This window comes from Microcebus murinus, chromosome 12, assembly GCF_040939455.1.
Source record: "Microcebus murinus isolate Inina chromosome 12, M.murinus_Inina_mat1.0, whole genome shotgun sequence".
NCBI classification, from domain to species: Eukaryota; Metazoa; Chordata; class Mammalia; order Primates; family Cheirogaleidae; genus Microcebus; species Microcebus murinus.
In genome coordinates this window covers 86,828,169-86,845,189 of record NC_134115.1, presented here as the reverse complement: position 1 = coordinate 86,845,189, position 17,021 = coordinate 86,828,169, and the positions used below count along the sequence as shown (strand labels likewise).

The window sequence follows — 17,021 nt, the reverse complement described above, 5'->3', positions numbered from 1 at the left end:
TCTAGGCTCTGAAAGTCAGAGTCAGGGGGTAGAGTGGCTACTGCTCCTGGGGGCGGGGGCTCCAGGGTGTGAATGGAGGGCAGGGCACAAGGTCTGCAGCATGAGAAACCAGAGCCAGGTGCAGGAGGTGAGATGGCCCAGCTCAGGGCCACAGACTGGTTTGAAGCCTGGCCCCTCCCGGGACACAGACTGACCACCTCTCACCCGCATCGGGCTCCTCCTCTGCGAAGAGTCGCTCTGCCAATGCTGCAAAGCCGCGCTCAGACAGCACCAGGGACTGGGGTGTCCCCACCCCAGGCTGCCTCTGAGTTTTTGCTCGTACCCATGCAGGGCCCACTCTCTCTCTGCACTGGCGCCAGGCCTGTCTCAGATGCGCTTGCCTTGCCTTGCTCTCCCTGTCCTCGTGTCCGTGTCCATCTTTGTCTCTGCAGACACCTGGCGATGGCCAGTCATTGCTCTTCCTCACCTGGCTGCCCCCTGCCTCGTTTTGTAGTCCAGCCCTGGAGGTTGGGGTGACAGTGAAGGGGCCGTGGGCTATTGAGAGATTTGGGTCTCAGATGTGCTGTGTCCCCAGCCAAACCTCATGAGGGTCCATGGACAGTCGTGGCCATGGCTGGGGCAGAGGCCAGGCCATGTTGTGGCCAATCCCAGCCAGCAAGAGCCTGTGCTGGGCTGGCAGGAGCTGGAGGGTCTGAGGGCAGCTGCGGACGCTGGTGGCATTCTGTTTGGGGGTGGGGGGTCCTGTAGGCTCGCTGGGGAGGAGGGGAAACGCTCTGCCCACCCTCCTCAGTGTCCAGCTGCGCTGCGGGGAGGTCAGCCCACCCACGTCTGCCTCACACACACCGACAGACACGAGCTGGGAGGGCTGGGTGAGGCCCACAGTGTGGACCTCACTTTCAGATCCGGCTGACTCCAAGGCTCCAGGGTGGACAGGGCGCTGGAGGCCCCGTTCCTCACTCATCCCCTTCCCACTGGGCCCCATTCCTTGGGCCGGGGCCCCTGGCCAAGGAGGGTACTTGAAGGTTCATGCTGCCCAGAGCTGAGGACAGTCTGGGCCCTGGGACTCCTGGAATAGTCTACACTGCATGTGTGGCACCACGCAGATGGCACGCCAGGCACTCACCTGTCGCCCCTTGGCCCCTCTGATGGTTTCCACTGTGGCCCCTGGGCTGCTCCTGCTCTCTCTCTAAGAGCTGCAGATGTCCTTAGAGAGGCCTCGGCAAGCCACGCAGAAGCTCTGGGGCCAAGCCCCTCCTAGGGGAAGCCAGCTGGGCCTCCCCCGCCCTGTCGGGTCTGCTTAGCAACAGCAGGTGCTTTACAGTGGTCCACGCCTGGGTTCGCTGCGGCCAGAAGCCAGGAGCTCTGGCTGCTCCCGACCACCTCTGCCGCCTCTGCTCTCCCTCCTCCCCCTGCCCAAGAGGGAAAGCTCCCCAGAGACTGCAGAGTCCTGTCCTCCCACCCAGAGGCCCAGGCCCCAGGCCTGTTCAATCTGCTCATGAAAGCAGCAAGATGTTCACTGGTTGGCCGGGCGCGGTGGCTCACGCCTGTAATCTTAACACTCTGGGAGGCCGAGGCAGGAGGCTCATTTGAGCGCAGGAGTTTGAGACCAGCCTGAGCAAGAGTGAGACCCCCGTCTCTGCCAAAAATAGAAAAAAATTATCCGGGCATGGTGGCGCATGCCTGTAGTCCCAGCTACTCGGGAGGCTGAGGCAGGAGGATCGCTTGAGCCCAGGAGTTTGAGGTTGCTGTGAGCAAGGCTGACGCCACGGCACTCACTCTAGCCCAGGCAATGGAGTGAGACTCTGTCTCAAAAAAAAAATGTTTGCTGGTGGTTCTTGCATCTCAGGAATCCAGTCTGACCCCCTGGTCTGGTTTCTAGAAGCTTGTGAGCAGTGCTCAGCTGTGAATGACTGACCCTTTTCCCTGTTTGAAGGCTGGGCAGGAGGTGACTAGGCAGGAGCCTCAGAACTGGGGCCATGCCTGGGAGGAGCCCCTAGAGACCTAGTCACAGCCACAGGAACTCTTTTTTTTTTTTTTTTTGAGACAGAGTCTCACTTTGTTGCCCAGGCTAGAGTGAGTGCCGTGGCGTCAGCCTAGCTCACAGCAACCTCACACTCCTGGGCTCAAGCAGTCCTCCTGCCTCAGCCTCCCAAGTAGCTGGGACTACAGGCATGAGCCACCATGCCAAGCTAATTTTTTTTTGTATATATTTTTAGTTGGCCAATTAATTTCTTTCCATTTATAGTAGAGACAGGGTCTCGCTCTTGCTCAGGCTGGTTTTGAACTCCTGAACTTGAGCAATCCGCCCGCCTCGGCCTCCCAGAGTGCTAGGATTACAGGCGTGAGCCACCGTGCCTGGCCCACAGGAACTCTTGGTGTCCACAGGTAGGCCCTCCTTGGTCACTGCAGTTCCAGGCTGGGCACACTACCCTGACACAACCAAGAGCAGGAAGGGCTCTTTGGGGTGAGGTGCTTGTTACCCCAGAGCCTTGGGTTGAGTTTCCTTTTCCAACCCCCACGTCTCATGCTGGGGCTCACCAGGGGCCCTCAAGGATCTCCTGTCCCTTCCACCTGATGGGGACCCTGCCTGTGGCAAAACTGAAAGGCAGTCCCCCAACCGTCCCCCGATACTCTCACTGGGTCCTTTGGAGTCTGCTGCACTGGGAGGCAGGCCCTGCTCCCTGAGGTCTGGGCCCAGGGCCACCTCCTATTTCTGAGGCTTGAGTGCCTGCCCCAGCCATCCCTTAGACTGTACTCCTGCTGTTCACTGCGGAGCTGGAGTCTCACGCAGGCGAGAGGGCCCATGATGACCACAGGGGCGGCAATTGGCGGCTCCGGCTCGGAGCAGGGTGTGCAGGTGGAGAGTGGACGCTGGGCTCCGGCGGAGCAGGGCAGCGGGCACCTCTCTCGTAGGCCTCTGCCTGGCACAGCCATGGCGCCACTCCAGACCTCTGCTCCTCCCAGGTCTGCACCTGTCCTGCTGGGCTGCAGCCCCCGGCACCTCGGGAGGCCCAGGGAAGGGCGTCCCCACTGCGGCCCCTCCCGGTTACCCTGGGCTCCCGCTCCCAGGCCCTTGGCTCAGCCTCTGCTGGACACCATCAAAGGTGGCCGTGTGATAGGATAGGTCTGGCCCTCCCAAAAGGGGTCTTGTGAGCCCAGGCCAGGTCAGGAGCATGCATAGACTAGGGGTCAGGTAGCAGGTGTGGGAAGGGTTCAAGGACACCAAATCCTGAGAGGTTGTCCTGGCTCTGGAACCATGCTGCTCAGGCTCTGTGGGGGCTGGGACTGACTAGCTGTGGCCCAGGGGGCCTCCCACTCATCCCAGAGGTGGAGGAAGGTTGGGGTCCCAGCTCTAGCTCCTCTAGCTCTAGCACCAGGTATTTATTTTGGGGAGTGTCTATGGCTGAGCCTCCCCCTTTGGGGAGGGGGACCTGAACAAGGCTGTGACAGGCAGCAGGGACCAGGTCTGGCTCCAAAGCGAGAGTGTGTCCCCCTTCAGAGAAGGGGCTGACCTGGGCTAGCAGAGGGGAGGGGAAGGGGTATGAGGAGCGGAGTAGATAAAGACACTGAGGACTCCCACCTTGGCCCGGCCACTGTCCCTCTGTGGCCTAATTCTCCGGGGGCTCAGGCCAGGGGTCTGGGGAGAAGTGTGAGCTTCTGGGGACAGGGCTTAGAGGCCTAGACCTTGGGCTAGAGGGAGGACCACTCCCTGCCTGCCTCCCATGACTCTTGGAATCACCTCTTGGAGGGGGGACTCCTCTGCACGGCGTGACGGGCAGGCCGGCTGGAGGCCACAGGGCATGGGTCTGAGTGCCCCTGTCTGGGCCCAGAGTCCCTCAGGCCTCAGGTGGGCACTGGCTGCCCCCAGGGTCACTGCAGCCCAAGTGCCCCTCCCTAGGAGCTCAGCCTGGGTCTGCCAGGACTGGAGTTTCATGGTCCCCCTGTCCGGGGCCACCTCCCCACACTGCTGGGTCTCTCTGTCCTGGGCTCCCTCCTCCTGACACTCCTGGGACCACCTTCCACGATGCTGGTTCCCTTGATTAAGGCCACTTCCTCCCACACCCTGGAGCCCCTGCCTTCTCCATGGCCGTAGGTCCCCTGCCTAGCCACACCCTTAGCCTTCCTCAAAAGTAGCTTTCCTAACAGCGAGTTTCCTACTGGTAACATCTTCTGCAATCTGGAGAGGCTGAGAATTTCCCAAATCGTCATGTTACTGCAACAAATTACCACAATCTGTTGGCTTAAAACAGCACATGCTAAAGGCCAAAAGTTCAAAATCAGAAATTCACTGTGCCTTGGTTGGGCAAGGTGGCTCACGCCTGTAATCCTGGCACTCTGGGAGGCCGAGGCGGGTGGATTGTTTGAGTTCAGGAGTTCAAGACCAGCCTGAGCAAGAGCGAGACCCTGTCTCTACTAAGATTAGAAAGAAATTAGCTGGACAGCTAAAAATATATAGAAAAAATTAGCCAGGCATGGTAGCACGTGCCTGTGGTCCTAGCTATATGGGAGGCTGAGGCAGGAGGATCACTTAAGCCCAGGAGTTTGAGGTTGCTGTGAGCTAGGCTGATGCCACAACACTCTAACCAGGGCAATAGAGTGAGACTCTGTCTCAAAAAAGAAAGAAAGAAAGAAAGAAAGAAAGAAAGAAAGAAAGAAAGAAAGAAAGAAAGAAAGAAAGAAAGAAAGAAAGAAGGGAGGGAGGGAGGGAGGGAGGGAGGGAGGGAGGGAGGAGGGAGGGAGGAAGAAAGAAAGAAAGAAAGAAAGAAAGAAAGAAAGAAAGAAAGAAAGAAAGAAAGAAAGAAAGAAAGAAAGAAAGAAAGAAAGGAGGGAGGGAGGGAGGGAGGGAGGGAGGGAGGGAGGAAGGAAGGAAGGAGAAAGAAAGAAAGAAAGAGAAAGAAAGAAAGAAAGAAAGAAAGAAAGAAGGGAGGGAGGGAGGGAGGGAGGGAGGAAGGAAGGAAGGAGAAAGAAAGAAAGAAAGAAAGAAAGAAAGAAAGAAAGAAAGAAAGAAAGAAAGAAAGAAAGAAAGAAAGAAAGGAGGGAGGGAGGGAGGGAGGGAGGGAGGGAGGGAGGAAGGAAGGAGAAAGAAAGAAAGAAAGAAAGAAAGAAAGAAAGAAAGAAAGAAAGAAAGAAAGAAAGAAAGAAAGAAAGAAAGAAAGAAAGAAAGAAAGAAAGAAAGAAAGAAAGAAATTCACTCTGCCGCAGTCACACCGAGGCAGCTCTGGTCCCAGGTCTCTCTCCAAGTCAGGGACCTGTGGCCCCTTCTCTGCCTCTGCCCTCAGCGGCCTCCACCCGTGGGTCTCACCTCCTTCTGCCTGTCTCAGACACTTGTGCTGACATTTAGAACCCACCTGGGGATCTGGGGTCCTCTCCTTATCTCAGAACCCTGATTTAAGAGGTGGAGTGGGAAGAGGGCAAGGAGGAGGGGTTGTAGGAAGGGAAAAGGAAGAAGGGGAAAGGCCAGTCATGAGTCCAGAGTGTCTGCTTCTGCTACGTAAATATCAGTGAGTTGTGAAAATCATTGTAATCTTCTTGCTGGGCGAGGTGGCACCTGCCTGTAGTCCCAGCTACTTGGGAGGCTGACGTGGGAGGATCTCTTGAGCCCAGGAGTTCGAGGCCAGGCTGAGCAACATAGCAAGATTCTGTCTCTAAAAATAAAAATAATAATTTTATTCTTCTCTTAGATATTTAAAAACAGAACACACTCTTCATCATATCATGAACCAGGAACTAGAACACTGTCACGCTTCAGGGAAGGAAAATAGCTCTGGGCCATAAAAAGAAAACAAAAATAGCTTGTTTTATTTGCTTTTGAAGAGAGTGATGCATATAATCACATCTGCAAAGACTTTTTTTTTTCCAAATAGAGTTATGTTTACACTTAATCATTTACACAGATATCTTCTAGGAGAAGGGATCTGACCCACATGGACACGTTCTCCCCACACCTCAGTTTCCCCCTGTCCTAGGCCACCCGCACCAGACATGCTCACAAAGAGACAGGGTCCATCTCAGGAGGGGACCGGGGCCACAGGCATCGGTGCTCAGAGCGTCCCCAGCTCCCAGGCGGAGGAGCCCTGGGGCTCAGCTGTGTCCGGGAGGGTTCAGGGCTGGGAGGTGGGAGGCTGGCCCTTCTCCCACCAGTCCCCTGCTGGCGTAGCTCGGGGTGTGCACAGGCTCCCGATGTGTACACCAGCCGTGTCCCCCACCGCGTGCTCTAAGTGTCACCAGCCACTGAGAGGGCCTTGCCTGCTGAACAGCAGCCTGGACACCCTGAAGGGCCCACCCTGTGCCAGACAGCCAGACACAGCCAGAAACCGCCTCTCCGTGCCTGCCAGGCTCACTGTAAACAAGGGACACTTACAGCCTCAAATGTGTGCTTTAGAATAAGAAAGGCTGAAGAGTCATGAGCACAGGGTCCAAAGTAAGAATTCAGAAAAGAAACCACAGAACAACCCCCCCCCAAAAAAAATGGAGGGAGAAAACAAAGAGAAGAAATCAACTGGGCGTGGTGGCTCACACCTGTCATCCCAGCACTCTGGAAAGCCGAGGTGGGAGGACTGATTGAGTCCTGGAGTTCTAGGCTACATCCGGCTATGATTGCTCCCTTGCAAAGCTAGCAGCCTGGGTGACAGAGGGAGACCTTGTTTCAAAAAAAAAAAAAAAAAGAGAGAGAGAAGAATAAATAAAATAGAAAGGAATATTAAAGCCAAAAGTTGATTCTTGGAAAAGACTAAATTTGGAAAAAATTTCTCAAGACAAAAAAGATCATAGCATTCTTTCATTGTCCTTTTACTGTCTATGGACTCTATAATTAAGTCCAGTTTTTATTCCTACTGTTCCTTTGTTGTTTATTTGTGTCCTATGAGAGCATGCTGTCGGTAATGAAACGGGACATTCCCAGCAAATTCTAACTTACAAAATAGATTCAAGAAGAAAAAGAAGTGCTTGCTTCGGCAGCACATATACTAAAATTGGAACGATATAGAGAAAATTAGCATGGCCCCTGCACAAGGATGACATCTATTTTTAACATTTTTATAAAATTTAAGAAAAAAAATTTAAAAAAAGAAAAAGAAAGTCCGAGTCATCCTAATCCTATAACCATTGCAGAAATTGAGTCAGTTAACAAATCTCTCCATAAATACACCACCAAACAATGCAAAAAACTGCTCACATTCAAAGTGCACAATTTGATAGGCTTTTAAAAAATACACTTTTATTTTAAGAATAGTTTTAGATTTACAGAAAAATTGTGAAGACAGTACAAGAGTCCCCGTACGTCCTGCGCCTTGCTTTCCCTGTTAACGTTTTACGTGAGTGTGGTGCATTTGTTGTTTTTTTTTTCGTGGACCAGGTTCTGGGTCCCCAAGAGAGGGGGGGCCCCAGAAGTTGCCCAAGTGTGGTGCATTGGCATATTATCATTAACCAAACCTGTACTTTCTCCAGATCTCCTGTTTTCCCTAAGGCCCTGTTTCTGTTCCAGGATCCCACAGGGAGACCGAGTTACATTTAGTTGTCATCTCTTTAGGCTCCTCTGGGCTGTGACGGTTTCTCAGACTTTGCTTGGTTCGGATGACCTTGACAACGTGGGATGTTTCTCGAAGGTCTAGTGTTTTACTCACGGTTAGACTGGAGTTCTGGGTTTCAGGGAGGAAGACCGCAGAGGCAGAGTGCCATTTCATCACGCCGTCCCAAGGCTACACGCTGTCACTCTCAACTCCACCTTTCACTGTTGATGGTGACCTGATCACTTGACAGGTGTGTTTGTCAGGTTTGTCACCATAAAGTTGTTCCTTTACTCCCCCTTCCACACCGTGCTCTCTGGAAGAAAGTCACTCTGCACAGCCCACACCCAAGGAGTGGGGAGTGTGCCCACCTCCCCTGGGCACAGAATCTACGGAAATCATCTGGATTCCCCTGCGGGAGGTTTGACTCTTCCCCCTCAGTTATGTATTTATCCAATCGTTTATTCATGTGAGCATGGACTTGTTACCTAAAACTGACAGCTCGGACGGTTTAGACTGAACCTCTGCCCAACAGACCGGACCACAGGGAGTCACTCGTGCTGAAGTTCCCGTCACCGAGCGGAAACTAAACTGTTTACTCGACCTTCCCAGAATTGGGAGAGTGAGAAATGGAAGCCAAATGCCCAGACAGGCCAGTTGCGATAAGGAAGTCCCTTCTGCTGTAACCTTTACAAGGAAAGTAACTGTGAAGCTATCAATCTGCTTTTTGTTCTCTGAGCCTGCGTCCTCAGCCCTACCTGTCTATAAAACCAACTCCCCTGCTCAGCTCATCGTAATGTTTTATGGAGCGAGGTGTTGCCTGATTCTAGAATCGCAAATAAAAGTCAACGAAGATCTTGCAACTAAATTTGTTTTAATTTTGTCTTTTGACGGAGTCATGAATATTTACTTTATATTTTGGGTTATACCCAAGACCACTTGATCTTGTCACTCATATTGCTTTGACTTCAGCCACTGGGAGCTCCTGAGTCCTTTGACATTCCCCCTTCGTTGCAGTTTTTGAGCAATTTGGTAAGTTTTGACATAAATGCATGCCCACAAAACCGCCACCACAATCAAGATGGTGAACATATTCCTCCAGCCTGAGGATTCCTCCTGCCCCTGCAATCCCACCCTCTGCCTCCCTTTCTCTGCTCTCCCCAGCCCAGGCAATCACCGACCTGCTTCTATCACTGCAGACTAGTTTGCGTCACCTATGCAAATCTCTGGGTGTTACAGAAGGTAGCTAGCTGGCAGGGTCAGCAGGAGTGGCTGAGTGGGCCGGGGAGTGGTGGAGGGGGCAGAGGCTCACAGGAGGCTGCTGAGGCAGGAGCAGAAAAGAACGTGGGAAAGAAGGCAGGTTGGGTGGCTGTGCCTGTACTGATGTGGGGATGCCTGAGGGACATGCCAGCTGTCCCAGAGGCAGTGGAAACCCAGGCCTGGAGTCAGGATAGGGTTGACCTGAGGCCAAATGCTGGTGCCTTCAGGATACATGTGTGACAGAAACCAAAGGAAGGAAGAGGTGGCTAAGGGCATGCATACCAGGCCCAGAGCTGAACCCTGAGAAACTTTTTTTTTTTTTGAGACAGGGTCTTGTTCTAGCCACACCCAGGCTACAGTGTGGTGGCACCATCATAGCTCACTGCAGCCTCCAACTCCTGGGCTCAAGTGAGCCTCCTGCCTCAGCCTCCCGAGTAGCTGGGACTACAGGAGGGCACCATCATGGCTGGCTAAGTTTTTCTATTTTTGGTAGAGACGAGGTCTTGCTATCGCTCAGACTGGTTTCAAACTCCTGACCTCAATCAATCCTCCCACTGGGGCCTTCCAGAATGCTGGGACTACAGGCTTGAGCCACCACTCCCAGCCAGGAAGCTAATTCTTTTTTTTTTTTTCTTCATGTTTTAAATTTATTTTGCATAGGTAGGGGTCTTCTGGTGGGGACCAGAAAACCTGCTAGACAAATTCTACAAGAGCTGTAACATTCAGGAACCTAACTCTTTTCTTTCTTTCTTTTTTTTTTTTTTGAGACAGAGTCTCACTCTGTTGTCCGGGCTAGAGTGCCATGGTGTCAGCCTAGCTAACAGCAACCTCAAACTCCTGGGCTCAAAGGATCCTTCTGCCTCAGTCTCCCCAGTAGCTGGGACTACAGGCATGAGTCACCATGCCTGGCTAATTTTTTCTATGTATTATTTTTTAGTTGGGCAATTAATTTCTTTTCTATTTATAGTAGAGACGGGGTCTCGATTTTGCTCAGGCTGGTTTCCAACTCCTGACCGTGAGCGATCCGCCGCCTCAGCCTCCCAGAGTGCTAGGATTACAGGCGTGAGCCACCGCGCCCGGCCTAGCCCTGCACTCTTAAGCACGCAAGAGGCTGCTCTGAAAGCAGGTCACATCAGTAAAACGGGGCTGGCTTCCCACAACTCTCCATTCATGGGTGTCCAGGGACCTGCTCGCAGGTGCTCGCCCTGCATCCGAAACAGCACCTGCAACTCGGGATCCAGGAGGGGCGGCTCGAGGAGGACTCTTCGGAGTCCCTTCCAAGCCTCCAAGCTGGTCCAACTCCCCTTCCCAAGAGGGCAACCCTGGAAAAGCAAAGGTCGCTTCAGCAGCCGCCTTGGGGCACCTGCTTCCCCCAAGCCGTTGTCCTCGCCTTCCGCTCCCGCCTCCACCGGCATGCTCAGGTCCCGGTTGGGGCCTCCACCGGCATGCTCAGGTCCCGGTTGGGGCCGGACATAACGGGCTCCGGCGCCCCAAGGGCCGCGCGGAAGGTGGAGGCGGTGGAAGGAACTTGGGACCAGCGGGGTGGCAGGCGGCGGCCGGGCACAGCAGTGCAGTAGGAGCCCCGCCCCCGCCCTGAGCTCCGCCTCCGCCCTGAGCTCCGCCCCCGCCCTGAGCTCCGCCCCCGCCCTGAGCTCCGCCTCCGCCTCCGCTCTCAGAGCCCCGCCCACTCCGCGTGCCCCGCCCCTCTCCGGCGCTGGGCGGGGCCGTCCCGGGGCTGCCCGCGGAGAAGCCCAGGCTGTGGGGACCCGGTCGCTTAGCCAGGGCGAGCGTGCCCGGCAGAGGGGCAGGGTAGCCTGGCACCCTACTCTGCCCATCCTGTCCCTGGGGACCTCTGGGTCACCGAGCCGAAGGCTCCGCATATGCGAAATCTGAGACACGTGGTTTCCAAGGACCCCTCTGAGTTCGGGAAAATTTTATGGTTCGAGTCACAGCAGGAAGGGTACAGCGGAGCGGCAGGGCAGAAAGAGCCGGAGTCGCCGCCGCAGCCCTGGGTTGCCCGGCCGGGCCGTTTCCGCGGCCTTCAGTGACTGGAAGTCGGGGCCGTTGCCCGGACACTCCGAAAGGATTCATTTCTTTCAAATGGGTGCATGAAGCAGGAGTGGCCGAGCACGTCTCAGTCAGCCACGTCGCTCAGAGGCGGCCGGCCCGCGGGCACGCCCCGCTCGGCCGGGTCACGCCGAGTCCCGTGCACAGACCCCTTCAAAGGCGGAGGCGTGAGCGACCCCCAAACGTCCCTGGGTTGCTTCTACGGCCCTGACGGGTGTTTGACACCTGGGCGTCGGGCACACGCGCCCAGTTTCGAGAGGCTGCCGGTCCCCCTCGGCGTCGCCGTTACCGGGGCAACCACCACGCTTCGGGTACCTGGCCCTTTAAGGGGCGCCTGAGCCTGGGTCGTCTTTGTTTAGCGCGCCCGCCCGCGGTGCCGGCGGAGCGAACATGGCCCAGGCGGCGCGGGCGCTGTGGACCGGCCGGTGCGTCCTGGCCTGGAGGCTGGGCGGCCGCCCCCGGCCACTGCTCCTTGCGCAGAGCCGGGCTGGCTTCGCGGGGGCGGCGGGCGGCCGGGGTCCCGCCGCCGCGGCCCGCAAGGGGAGCCCGCGGTTGCTGGGGGCGGCGGCGCTGGCCCTCGGGGGCGCCCTGGGACTGTACCACACGGCGCGGTGGCACCTGCGCGCCCAGGACCTCCGCGCCGAGCGCTCCGCCGCGCAGGTAAGGCCTGGCAGGGCCGCCGTTGGGGGCGCTGGATCAGCGCCAACCTCGGGGCTCCCGGGACCCCGCGGTGTCAGGAGTCGCCGCCTCTGCTCATAGTGACCTTGGGCAAGTGATTTGGTCTTAAGTTTCCCGACCCTCAGCGTCCTCGTCTGTGAAACGGGGGCGCTATTGATGCTTGCTACCTAGAGTCGTTCTGTTTCTCATAAAATCGTTTTTGTATCGTTTTAAGGAGGGTGTTTTGTTTAAGAGATTTGGAGATGACAGAGAAGAGAAAGCCTCGTTCAGAGGTTATGACTCTCCAAACATTTTGTCTTTCCCCCACTGCCCCCCAATCCTAAAGACGTATGTTTAATTAGCAGCAGCAGCAGCAATAGTACTTTCAAGGAATGATGACCCTCAGACTCCAGGCCCTAAAACGGGGGTGGGGGGTGGGAAGGGAGGTGTCCCTTCACCCCCCAGGTGGTGGCTCACCCGCCCTTGAGGCACTTTATACCCTGCACTCTTGCAGCCCTTCTCTGCTCCGGCCCCCACCACCCACCCACAGATGCCCCTTTCCTGGACCCAGGGGAACCGGGGTGGTGAGAGGGGAGTAGAGTAACCTGTGTCCCCCAGGCCCCTGCCCACCTCTGTGGTCCCACCCATTGCTCCCCTGAGCATTGAGGGAAGTGATCACACTGTGGCTTCCAAACATGAACAAGCAGCAGGATCCCGTGGGGCTTTCCTGCACGCAGATACAGTTGTTGCTGGAAGAACAGAGGTTGGTTTAGGTCGGAGGCTCTAACGGGCGCTGGCGGGAGCTGTGCCCCCCACCCAGAGCTCCCTGGGGTTGGAGGAGTGGAGGGAGCCCGCCAAGCTGGAAGAGTTGTTCTGCATGTGGGAGCATGCACACCCGGGCTATTTGGTGTCCCCTGGGGACTGGGGAGAGCAGAGAGGTGTCTGTCCAGTGTTAGAGACTGGACGATTCTTCCTGCACAGACCTTCAGCAAATGCTGGGCCTCCTGCCTGAGCAGGTGCTGGCAGGGGGCTTGAACCCGGCTGCCCACTCCATGAGCCCCTCTACCTCCCATTACTCCCGATTTTCTCAGAAGGCTCTCTGAGAAGCACATTTGCTTGGGGGCAGCGACTGGGCCCGGGGCACCAGGCTTCAAAAGCTACCTCCCTTTGCTGCCCACAGCTCTCCCTGTCCAGCCGCCTACAGCTGACCCTGTACCAGTACAAGACGTGTCCCTTCTGCAGCAAAGTCCGCGCCTTCCTGGACTTCCATGCCTTGCCCTACCAGGTGGTGGAGGTGAACCCCGTGCGCAGGGCTGAGATCAAGTTCTCCTCCTACAGGAAGGTGCCTATCTTGATGGCCCAGGAAGGAGAAAGCTTGGTGAGCCTCCGGTGAATCAACCTCCCTCCTGTCCTGGGTTGTCCCATAGCGTCCCCAAGCCTGGCCCTGCTCTGCAGCCCTGGAAGGAGCTTGGGGCCCCTAGGCCTCCGCTGAGGACTGTGAGAGGAAAGTGGCTGGTGTATGGCAGGTGCCCGAGCCCCTCCCTCCCAGCACCACCAGCAGCACGACGGAGCTCAGCAACTTGGGTTCTGAAGTCAGCATCGTCTGGGGTCAAGGGGTGACTCACCTATTCCAGCTGTGTGACTTGGCAAGTCACTTGGCCTCTCTGGGCTTTCTTCATTAGTCAACAGGGGACCATACCCTGGGTTGCAGGGACAGCAGATGTGAAGTGCCTGGCATAGTGCTTGGTACCCAGGGTGTAGTGCCTGGAGCCCACCCTGCCCCTTACTGCAGGGGTGGTCAGGGAGGCCAGTGGGCTGGGGCCTGGACCCCGGGCCTCCCCACACCTTCCTCCCCATTAGCCACTCCTGGGTCTCCTTCACCCAGGTGTTGGTTTGGGGGCGGCCCTCAGAGACGGATAAGCAATGCCCAGACTCCAGCGCCCAGCTGCCTCCGGCCGCCCAGGGCGTTCCCGCCAGTGCCCGTTAGAGCCTCCGACCTAAACCAACCTCTGTTCTTCCAGCAACAACTGAATGACTCCTCCGTCATCATCAGCGCCCTCAAGACCTACCTGGTATCGGGGTAAGGAGCCCCTCCAGACTGAGGCAGACGTTGTGTTGGTCCCCTCTGTCTCTAGGGAGGCCTCACCTTGGTCCTGCATGGGAGCAGCGTGGGGCTGCTGCTTAGCGTCCAGAATGGGCCACGGGCATCCTGCTCTGAGGGCCCCATTTCCTGCCTCCCTACATCTCCCTCCATCGGGGAAGTGCTGCTGGTGTCTACCCCAAAGCCCTCTTTGCTGCAAGAGGGTGGCGAGCCTCGGTGGGTCAGGCTGGCAGCCTAGGTGGGCAGCAGGTGGAGGGAGGTGGGTGAGACTCTGGCTGTCTCCTGAAGGCAGCCCCTGGAAGAGATCGTCACCTACTACCCACCCATGAAGGCCACGAATGACCAGGGCAAGGAGGTGACCGAGTTCTGCAACAAGTACTGGCTCATGCTAGACGACAAGGAGGCCCAGCAAATGTACAGTGGAAAGGAGGCGAGGACGTGAGTGGGGGCAGGGTCAGCGGGGTGGGGGTCAGGGCTGGGGTCTGCCCCAGAGGAGGTCGAGACGCCGTGGGGTGGAGGGTAGGGGGCGGCACGAGAGCCCGAGGCGTGGCTGGATTGAGGTCAGTAGAGACCTTCCTGCCCAGGCTTCCACTTCCCACCTGCGCGGTGCGCAGGTTCCGGGGCACACCCTGCTGCCAGCACCCTGCCCACCCCGCGCCCTCCCGTGTGCGCAGGGAGGAGATGAAGTGGCGGCAGTGGGCGGACGACTGGCTGGTGCACCTGATCTCCCCCAACGTGTACCGCACGCCCGCCGAGGCCCTGGCTTCCTTCGACTACATCGTCCACGAGGGCAAGTTTGGGGCCGTGGAAGGCGCCGTGGCCAAGTACATGGGCGCGGCCGCCATGTACCTCATCAGCAAGCGACTGAAGAGCAGGTGACGGCGCGCTCGTGTGAGCGAGTGGGTGGGTGCCTGTGCGTGGCCAAGGCCCGCTGGCCCGAGCCCATCAGACCCCCCACGGGCTCTCTGGGAGACTGAGGCCCAGAGAAGGGTAGAGAATCCTTATGGCGCCTGGCCAAGCCAGGACTCGCACCCGGAGCTCCTGACCATCCCTGACCCTGGGCAGCAGGGCTGGGCCCGGCCTGTGCCCACTCTGCCTCCTCCCTCCCTCACGGCATCTTCAGCCCCTCCTGAGCAGCTGCCCTGTCGGGGGGGCAGAGGCCCACCGAGTCACCTGCAGCTGCCATGTTCTCGCCTGGGGGCCGCCCTGGCGCCCTGCCTCCCGCCCTTCCCGAGGGGCCCCATGTCCCCATGGGCTGGCGGAAGGGGCTCCCCTGATGGGCTCCCCCCCACTCCCCGCCCTGCCCAGGCACCACCTCCAGGAGGACGTGCGTGAGGACCTCTATGAGGCCGCCAACAAGTGGGTGGCAGCCGTGGGCAAGGACCGGCCCTTCATGGGGGGCCAGAAGCCCAACCTCGCGGATCTGGTGAGCGCGCCGGGTGGGGCGGGTTTGGGGGGAAGTCCCAGCAGTGCCCACGTCCCACCAGGGGACTTGCCCGTCTGTCGTCGGGGTAGAAACCCACTTGGAGTGACACGGGGAAAACCTGCTCCAGAGGTGTGTCGGTTCACACTAGTGACAGGTTCGGGGAAAGCATCGGCGTAGGCCGGGCTGGGTCCAGAGGCCCCGGCGGGCGGCACGACCAGGGCCCCTGTTGTCAAGGCTGGCTCCAGCCTCAGGCAGGCCTCACCCGGCCCAGGGCTCCGGGCTTCCCCGGGCCAAGTCTCGCTGGCCTGGCTTCGCTTCCCATCTTGAACCCGAGGCCTGGGTGGCCTGGGTGGCCTGGGTCCCGGAACTGGCGGGCAGGGTCTCTTCTCCCCATGCCGGGCATTTTCCCCAAGGAAAGGCTGGCCGGACCCGCGGCCACCCACGCGCTTCTGCAGAGCCCCTGGTGCAGAGTTGGCCCTTCGGTGGGTCGCAGGAGGACACAGGCCCCCGGGCACACAGCTGGCAGAGGGCAGGGCAGGGCCGACGCCCCTCTGTGGCCTCAGTGACACGGTCCCATCACTACACCAGGCAGTGTACGGCGTCCTGCGGGTGATGGAGGGCCTGGAGGCCTTCGACGACCTGATGCGGCACACGCGCATCCAGCCCTGGTACCTGCGGGTGGAGAAGGCCATCGCGGAGGCGCCCCCGGTGCGCTGAGCGTCCAGCCGCGGGGGGGGGGGGGAGGCGCAGGAGAGGCCCGCTGCGGGACCGGCCAGCGCCTGGCGATGCCGTGTCTGTGTCGGGGTCACCCTGCCTCTTGCCCACCCCGCCACCCATCTCATGTCTGACACCGAGCGCCCGCTAGGCCCTGGGGTGCTGGGGCCAGGGCCCAGCCTCAGTTTCCTTTCATGAGGGTCGGGAGGGCACCCCCCCCTGGCTCTGCCCAGCCCCCACAGGCGACCCTCTGCCTGCCCTCCAGCCCTTGCCCTGCGGCTTCGCCGCGACACCCTGTGGGTGGGGGTCAGACTGCACGCCTCCCCGCGGTGTTTCGGGGAGACCTGGCTCTCCCTGCTGCCGGCTCTTCCCAGGTGCCCCCTGCGGTGGGTCACGTTTGCAATAAAGAAACGGTTTGCTGCTCTCGTGGTAGGTGCTGCTGTGTGTGGCCAAGTGCCGCGTGGGGACGTTGGCCAAGGAGGCTCCAGGGGGAGGCCGCGCCAGCCCCGGGCACCCCGCTGGGGCACCGACGGCCGGGCAGGCCCAAGTCTCCCCCTCACCCACGAGGGACTCTGGGTGGTGACGCCCCTCAGCTTCCTCATCTGTTGGGTGGGCGTGCTGCAGTGTCACCTCCCGGGAAGGTTGTGGTGTCGACGACAAGTCACAGGGCAGGCCACAGACGACGCCCGGACCCCGGGGCCGCCCGGACCCTGCTCTGCCGACCAGAGCAACAACTGCAGAGTGGCGCCTCGCTCCCCTGGTCTCACTGAGAGGCCGGGCGGGTGACCAGCGAGCCGAGCGCCACCGACGGGGCCCTTGCAGTTGGGGGGTGACTGGGCAGCCCCCTCTCAGGCAACCCCCATTTGAGAAGGCTTTAAAATTTTATTTTCTTTATTTTAAAAACAAAAATAACTCATTTCCTGTAATAACTAACACTCAGGTAAGGTAGAAGTGTGTGCCAAGCACCCTGGGGACATGTGATGTCTGGAAGCAGATGGCGGTGGGGTCTGCGGCCTCAGTTTCTCCTGCAGGGCCCATCTGCCACCTGCTTTGTTCTTGGTCCCATCGTTGGCATCTCCCCGTCCAGCCCCTGTCGCACCGGCTTGTTCTGATGGCCGAGGGGGCAGTGCTGCTCGGACCCACTGCAGCCCACCGGCCCGGCACACAAATGCCGGTCCCCCTGCACTGGTCAGGCCCTAAGTCCTGGGGCCTTTGCTCCAAGGACCCGGGCTGGCCTGTGGACCCCAGGCCCTCCCTCAGTAGGACCGGAACCAGGCCAGGAATGCCATGG

The 17,021-nt window shown here is 58.4% G+C and overlaps 1 protein-coding gene and 2 non-coding genes across 3 annotated transcripts; 2 read left to right on the top strand and 1 right to left on the bottom strand.

The window, feature by feature from the left end:
* The first annotated feature begins 6,941 nt into the window (after positions 1-6,941).
* LOC142874645 (U6 spliceosomal RNA) lies at positions 6,942-7,048 on the top strand. Its single transcript, XR_012922303.1, has one exon. It is a non-coding gene; the product is annotated as a U6 spliceosomal RNA (small nuclear RNA).
* A 2,379-nt stretch (positions 7,049-9,427) lies between these two features.
* LOC142874692 (U7 small nuclear RNA) lies at positions 9,428-9,489 on the bottom strand. The gene has a single exon (XR_012922335.1). It is a non-coding gene; the product is annotated as a U7 small nuclear RNA (small nuclear RNA).
* A 1,700-nt stretch (positions 9,490-11,189) lies between these two features.
* PTGES2 (prostaglandin E synthase 2) lies at positions 11,190-16,153 on the top strand. The gene is made up of 7 exons (XM_012772057.3): positions 11,190-11,492; positions 12,670-12,867; positions 13,511-13,569; positions 13,879-14,028; positions 14,265-14,465; positions 14,899-15,016; positions 15,605-16,153. Exons 1-7 carry the CDS (start codon positions 11,223-11,225, stop codon positions 15,731-15,733), a joined length of 1,125 nt encoding a protein of 374 aa, XP_012627511.1. The 5' UTR covers positions 11,190-11,222; the 3' UTR covers positions 15,734-16,153.
* Positions 16,154-17,021: the final 868 nt, after the last annotated feature.